Source organism: Oncorhynchus masou, chromosome 7, assembly GCF_036934945.1.
Source record: "Oncorhynchus masou masou isolate Uvic2021 chromosome 7, UVic_Omas_1.1, whole genome shotgun sequence".
Classification (NCBI taxonomy): domain Eukaryota; kingdom Metazoa; phylum Chordata; class Actinopteri; order Salmoniformes; family Salmonidae; genus Oncorhynchus; species Oncorhynchus masou.
Window position 1 is genome coordinate 5,685,794 of NC_088218.1, and position 7,500 is coordinate 5,693,293.

The 7,500-nt window shown below is 46.0% G+C and overlaps 2 protein-coding genes across 2 annotated transcripts in view; one reads left to right on the top strand and one right to left on the bottom strand.

Moving 5' to 3' along the window:
• LOC135542929 (dystrophin-like) overlaps positions 1–7,500 on the bottom strand; it is a gene marked incomplete at its 5' end in the record, with an annotated part of 841,859 nt that overhangs the window by 690,803 nt on the left and 143,556 nt on the right.
• Positions 1–7,500, top strand: part of LOC135542898 (dystrophin-like) — a 264,431-nt gene that overhangs the window by 192,565 nt on the left and 64,366 nt on the right. The window contains 4 exon segments of the mRNA XM_064970044.1: positions 1,029–1,139; positions 2,369–2,542; positions 3,931–4,086; positions 4,363–4,533. Of these exon segments, the coding sequence (XP_064826116.1) occupies positions 1,029–1,139; positions 2,369–2,542; positions 3,931–4,086; positions 4,363–4,533 (612 nt within the window).

Consider the following 7,500-nt stretch of genomic DNA (forward strand, 5'->3'; position numbering starts at 1 on the left):
GAGATGTTTCTCCAGGTCCAAGTCTAATTCAGACTGTGGAGATGTTTCTCCAGGTCCAAGTCTAATTCAGACTGTGGAGATGTTTCTCCAGCTCCAAGTCTAATTCAGACTGTGGAGATGTTTCTCCAGCTCCAAGTCTAATTCAGACTGTGGAGATGTTTCCCCCTGGGTCCTTTTATCCCTTCACCACACACTGAAACACACATGCCAGACAGCTGAACCTCAAAAAAGAAACATACCAGAGAGCTGAACCTCCAAACAGGCTGAGCAGAACACAGGGGACAGATCAGAACACAGGGGACAGAGTAGAACACAGGGGACAGAACAGAACAGAACACAGGGGACAAAGCAGAACACATGGGACAGAGCAGAACATAGGGGACAGAGTAGAACACAGGGGACATAACAGAACACAGGGGAACAGGGGATAGAGTAAAACACAGGGGACAGAACAGAACACAGGGGACAGAGTAGAACACAGGGGACAGAGCAGAACACAGGGGACAGAGCAGAACACAGGGGACAGAGCAGAACACAGGGGACAGAACAGAACACATGGGACAGAGTAGAACACAGGGGAACAGGGGACAGAGTAAAACACAGGGGACAGAACAGAACACAGGGGACAGAGTAGAACACAGGGGACAGAGCAGAACACAGGGGACAGAGCAGAACACAGGGGACAGAGCAGAACATAGGGGACAGAGCAGAACACAGGGGACAGAGCAGAACACAGGGGACAGAGCAGAACACAGGGGACAGAGCAGGACACGGGGGACAGAGTAGAACACAGGGGACAGAGTAGAACATAGGGGACAGAGTAGAACACAGGGGACCGAGTAGAGAATAGATGAGACTGGTGGAGTTTCTCTCTGTTTTATTTTCTCTCTTTTAATTCTCCTCAAACCTTGAGGTTGTCCTCCCCCATGTGGTAGAGGGATGGAGGTGCATGGGAATGAGTGTGTGTGTGTGTGTGTGTGTGTGTGTGCGTGTGTGTGTGTTCTGATTGTCTGTGTTTGTTTGAACAGAAGATCCAGACAGAGCTGAATGGTCACGAGGCGACTCTGGCAGACATGAAGAAGAAGAATACAGAGAGAGAACAGTCAGAGAGAGTAGCAGCCCAGATCCACCTGATACAGGTAACACACACACACACACACACACACACACACACACACACACACACACACACACACACACACACACACACACACACACACACACACACACAGAGTAGCAGCCCAGATCCACCTGATACAGGTAACACACACACACAGACAGACACACACACTCTCTCGCTCTCTCTCTTTCTCTCTCTCTCTCTCTCTCTCACACACACACACTCTCACATACACACTCTCACACACACACATACACACACACACACCCCAGCATCTTCACACAGTCCACAAATAAATCCATAGTGTCACGTTTTTAGACTTTTTAGAACGGTCGGTCGATATCACACAAAGCATATATATATATAATAATATATACTCTACCTTCTGCATATATATATATACTAATATATACTCTACCTTCTGCATATATATATATACTAATATATACTCTACCTTCTGCATATATATATATACTAATATATACTCTACCTTCTGCATATATATATATAATAATATATACTCTACCTTCTGCATATATATATATACTAATATATACTCTACCTTCTGCATATATATATATACTAATATATATCTACCTTCTGCATATATATATATAATAATATATACTCTACCTTCTGAATATATATATATATACTAATATATACTCTACCTTCTGCATATATATATATAATAATATATACTCTACCTTCTGCATATATATATATACTAATATATACTCTACCTTCTGCATATATATATATAATAATATATACTCTACCTTCTGCATATATATATATATATATATAATATATACTCTACCTTCTGCATATATATATATACTAATATATACTCTACCTTCTGCATATATATATACTCTACCTTCTGCATATATATATATAATCTACCTTCTGCATATATATATATATATACTAATATATACTCTACCTTCTGCATATATATTTACATTTACATTTAAGTCATATATATATATATACTAATATATACTCTACCTTCTGCATATATATTTACATTTACATTTAAGTCATATATATATATATATACTAATATATACTCTACCTTCTGCATATATATATATACTAATCTACCTTCTGCATATATATATATATATATATATATACTAATATATACTCTACCTTCTGCATATATATATATATATATATATATATATATACTAATATATACTCTACCTTCTGCATATATATATAATCTTCCTTCTGCCCCTGTAGAAGAAACTCCAGGAGGTGTGTGTGAAGTTCAGGCTCTTCCAGAAGCCTGCGAACTTCGACCTGCGCCTCTCAGAGTGTGAGAGGGTTCTCTGGGATGTGAAGGCACAGCTGGGGGTGTTGGACATACGCAGCGTGGAACAGGACGTGGTGCAGTCACAGTTGGAACAATGCATGGTGGGTAATCAATCAGTAATCAATCACACACTGCAGGGAAAAACACCTGCCGAGTGGTGATGCCACCTGCCGAGTAGTGATGTCACCTGCCGAGTAGTGATGTCACCTGCCGAGTAGTGATGTCACCTGCCGAGTAGTGATGCCACCTGCCGAGTGGTGATGTCACCTGCTGAGTAGGGATGTCACCTGCTAGTTCCTGCTCGTCCTGCTGGTACCTGCTAGTTCCTGCAAGTCCTGCTGGTACCTGCTAGTTCCTGCTCGTCCTGCTGGTACCTGCTAGTTCCTGCAAGTCCTGCTGGTACCTGCTAGTTCCTGCAAGTCCTGCTGGTACCTGCTAGTTCCTGCAAGTCCTGCTGGTACCTGCTAGTTCCTGCTAGTCCTGCTGGTACCTGCTAGTTCCTGCTGGTCCTGCTGGTACCTGTTAGTCCTGCTAGTCCTGCTGGTACCTGTTAGTCCTGCTAGTCCTGCTGGTACCTGCTGGTAGCTGCTAGTCCTGCTAGTCCTGCTGGGGCTGGGCTCGTTTCAGATTTCTAGCCTCACAGATTCACATTCTAGTTGTTGTCTTCTATGGATTGTTTTACACTCTTAGAAAAAAGGTCCAATAGGGTTCTTCGACGGTCCCCAAACATTTCATTACAGTTGAATTCATGTTGTTTTCATATGAGTTGTTTCTTTACAGCGGAGTCTCCTTTATTGATCAAGAACTGTGCATGACTGATTTAATATTGTGTTATTAACAGTGTGCCTCTCTCTCCTCCTCCCCTCTCTCTTGCTCTCTCCTCTTTCCCTCTCTCTCTCTCCTCCCCTCTCTCTCTCTCTCTCTCTCTCTCCTCCTTCCCTCTCTCTCGATCTCTCCTCTTTCCCTCTCTCTCTCTCCTCCCCTCTCTCTCTCTCGCTCTCTCCTCTTTCCCTCTCTCTCTCTCCTCCCCTCTCTCTCTCCTCCTTCCCTCTCTCGCTCTCTGCTATTTCCCTCTCCTCCTTCCCTCTCTCTCTCTCCTCCTTTCCTCTCCCTCTCTCTCCTCCCCTCTCTCTCCTCTTTCCCTCTCTCTCTCTCCTCCCCTCTCTCTCTCTCTCTCTCTCCTCCTTCCCTCTCTCTCGCGCTCTCCTCTTTCCCTCTCTCTCTCTCCTCTTTCCCTCTCTCTCTCTCCTCTTTCCCTCTCTCTCTCTCCTCCCCTCTCTCTCTCCTCCTTCCCTCTCTCGCTCTCTGCTATTTCCCTCTCCTCCTTCCCTCTCTCTCTCTCCTCCTTTCCTCTCCCTCTCTCTCCTCCCCTCTCTCTCCTCTTTCCCTCTCTCTCCCCCCCTCTCTCTCACGCTCTCTCCTCCTTCCATCGCTCTCCTTACTCCCATCCCTCCTCCCTCTCCTCCCCCTCTCCTTCCCTCCTATACAGAAGTTGTATAAGAGTCTGAGTGAGGTGAAGTTGGAGATAGAGACTGTGATAAAGACCGGAAGACAGATCGTTCAGAGACAGCAGACGGAGAAGCCTAAAGAGCTGGACGACAGACTCACTGCCCTCAAGCTGCTCTATAATCAACTGGGCGCGCAGGTCAGTGGCATCAGCCAATAGCACGCCTCCACCTAAATCCACTGCCTCTCATACAGAGCCAATGATTGGTTTAACTGTCCACACAGGATTCTGGGAGATGGAGTTTGGTGTGTATTAGTTTTGTTTTGGGGTGGGGCCATTTTTAAGCCAGGGAATAAATCAAGTTTATTTGAATGTAAAAGAATTGAATTGAATTCAGAGTGATTGATTAGATGAAGTTGATTACATTAGAAGTGATTGACGGGTATCTGTGAGATGTGTGTTTGTGTCTGTCAGGTGACGGAGGGAAAACAGGAACTAGAGAAGAGTCTGAAGTTGTCCAGGAAACTGCGTAAGGAGTTGAACAGCCTGACAGAGTGGCTAGCTGCTACGGACGCTGAGCTGACTAGGAGGTCGGCTGTGGAGGGGATGCCCAGTGATCTAGAGGCTGAGCTGGACTGGGCCAAGGTAGGAGGACAAACACAAACACACAGACCAGAAGATACACACACACACGTAGACACACACACACACACACACAGACCAGAAGATACACACACACACACACACACGTAGGGACACACACACACGTAGAGACACACACACACACACACACACACGTAGGGACACACACACACGTAGGGACACACACACACACACGTAGGGACACACACACACACGTAGAGAGACACACACACACACACGTAGAGACGTAGGGACACACACACACACGTAGGGACACACACACACACACGTAGACACACACACACACACACACACGTAGAGACACACACACACGTAGGGACACACACACACACACACACACACACACACACAAACACACGTTTACTGATTTCCACCTGTGTTTGGTCATTTCCCAGCTCCAGTGAGGTGGTGTATAAGTGGTGTGTAAGTGGTGTGATGTCAGTGGTTATCTCAGTGGGGAAGGAGGTCAGAGGGCTGTCACAGTACAGCTGCTCTGAATCTATTCTCTCTCTGCTGCTGAGGGCTTTCTATGGACACATCAAATGCATTCCAAATGACACCCTAGTGCCTATATAGTGCACTACTTTAGACCAGGACCATAGGGCTCTGTTCCCTATATAGTGCACTACTTTAGACCAGGACCATAGGGCTCTGTTCCCTATATAGTGCACTCCTTTAGACCAGGACCATAGGGCTCTGTTCCCTATATAGTGCACTACTTTAGACCAGGACCATAGGGCTCTGTTCCCTATATAGTGCACTACTTTAGACCAGGACCATAGGGACCATCTGTTCCCTATATAGTGCACTACTTTAGACCAGGACCATAGGGCTCTGTTCCCTATATAGTGCACTACTTTAGACCAGGACCATAGGGCTCTGTTCCCTATATAGTGCACTACTTTAGACCAGGACCATAGGGCTCTGTTCCCTATATAGTGCACTACTTTAGACCAGGACCATAGGGCTCTGTTCCCTATATAGTGCACTACTTTAGACCAGGACCATAGGGCTCTGTTCCCTATATAGTGCACTACTTTAGACCAGGACCATAGGGCTCTGTTCCCTATATAGTGCACTACTTTAGACCAGGACCATAGGGCTCTGTTCCCTATATAGTGCACTACTTTAGACCAGGACCATAGGGCTCTGTTCCCTATATAGTGCACTACTTTAGACCAGGACCATAGGGCTCTGTTCCCTATATATACTTTAGACCAGGACCATAGGGCTCTGTTTTAGACCAGGACCATAGGGCTCTGTTCCCTATATAGTGCACTCCTTTAGACCAGGACCATAGGGCTCTGTTCCCTATATAGTGCACTACTTTAGACCAGGACCATAGGGCTCTGTTCCCTATATAGTGCACTACTTTAGACCAGGACCATAGGGCTCTGTTCCCTATATATAGTGCACTACTTTAGACCAGGGTCCCCATGTTAAAGGAATAGGTTGCCATTTGTGACGCACACTGTTTTCCTAGATGGCCTGATTGGTTGCCTAGCAACACGATCGCTGTCAGTAAACAAACGGCTGATTGTCTGGTGAGATCACAGGCTTCTATTTCCATCAGCCCGTCAACACTGTGATGTGTTGAATCTCTCTCAGTCCATCTGAGAAGATGGGAGTCTGATGCTCTATAATCTATCTGGGTCGTGTTCCTGGTCGTCCATCAGGCTCTGATTGGATTCCACTCTTGAAAATAAAATGATTTGACTCAATCTGTTTCTTTCCCCCTCAATGTGATTAACCTCCCAGACAATGTTACAACCATCCCTCTGTCCTCCAGGTTAGTGTCTTATATAGGGTCCCTCTGTCCTCCAGGTTAGTGTCTTATATAGGGTCCCTCTGTCCTCCAGGTTAGTGTCTTATATAGGGTCCCTCTGTCCTCCAGGTTAGTGTATATAGGGTCCCTCTGTCCTCCAGGTTATAGGGTCCCTCTGTCCTCCAGGTTAGTGTCTTATATAGGGTCCCTCTGTCCTCCAGGTTAGTGTCTTATATAGGGTCCCTCTGTCCTCCAGGTTAGTGTCTTATATAGGGTCCCTCTGTCCTCCAGGTTAGTGTCCTATATAGGGTCCCTTTGTCCTCCAGGTTAGTGTCTTATATAGGGTCCCTCTGTCCTCCAGGTTAGTGTCTTATATAGGGTCCCTCTGTCCTCCAGGTTAGTGTCTTATATAGGGTCCCTCTGTCCTCCAGGTTAGTGTCTTATATAGGGTCCCTCTGTCCTCCAGGTTAGTGTCTTATATAGGGTCCCTCTGTCCTCCAGGTTAGTGTCTTATATAGGGTCCCTCTGTCCTCCAGGTTAGTGTCTTATATAGGGTCCCTCTGTCCTCCAGGTTAGTGTCTTATATAGGGTCCCTCTGTCCTCCAGGTTAGTGTCTTATATAGGGTCCCTCTGTCCTCCAGGTTAGTGTCTTATATAGGGTCCCTCTGTCCTCCAGGTTAGTGTCTTATATAGGGTCCCTCTGTCCTCCAGGTTAGTGTCTTATATAGGGTCCCTCTGTCCTCCAGGTTAGTGTCTTATATAGGGTCCCTCTGTCCTCCAGGTTAGTGTCTTATATAGGGTCCCTCTGTCCTCCAGGTTAGTGTCTTATATAGGGTCCCTCTGTCCTCCAGGTTAGTGTCTTATATAGGGTCCCTCTGTCCTCCAGGTTAGTGTCTTATATAGGGTCCCTCTGTCCTCCAGGTTAGTGTCTTATATAGGGTCCCTCTGTCCTCCAGGTTAGTGTCTTATATAGGGTCCCTCTGTCCTCCAGGTTAGTGTCTTATATAGGGTCCCTCTGTCCTCCAGGTTAGTGTCTTATATAGGGTCCCTCTGTCCTCCAGGTTAGTGTCTTATATAGGGTCCCTCTGTCCTCCAGGTTAGTGTCTTATATAGGGTCCCTCTGTCCTCCAGGTTAGTGTCTTATATAGGGTCCCTCTGTCCTCCAGGTTAGTGTCTTATATAGG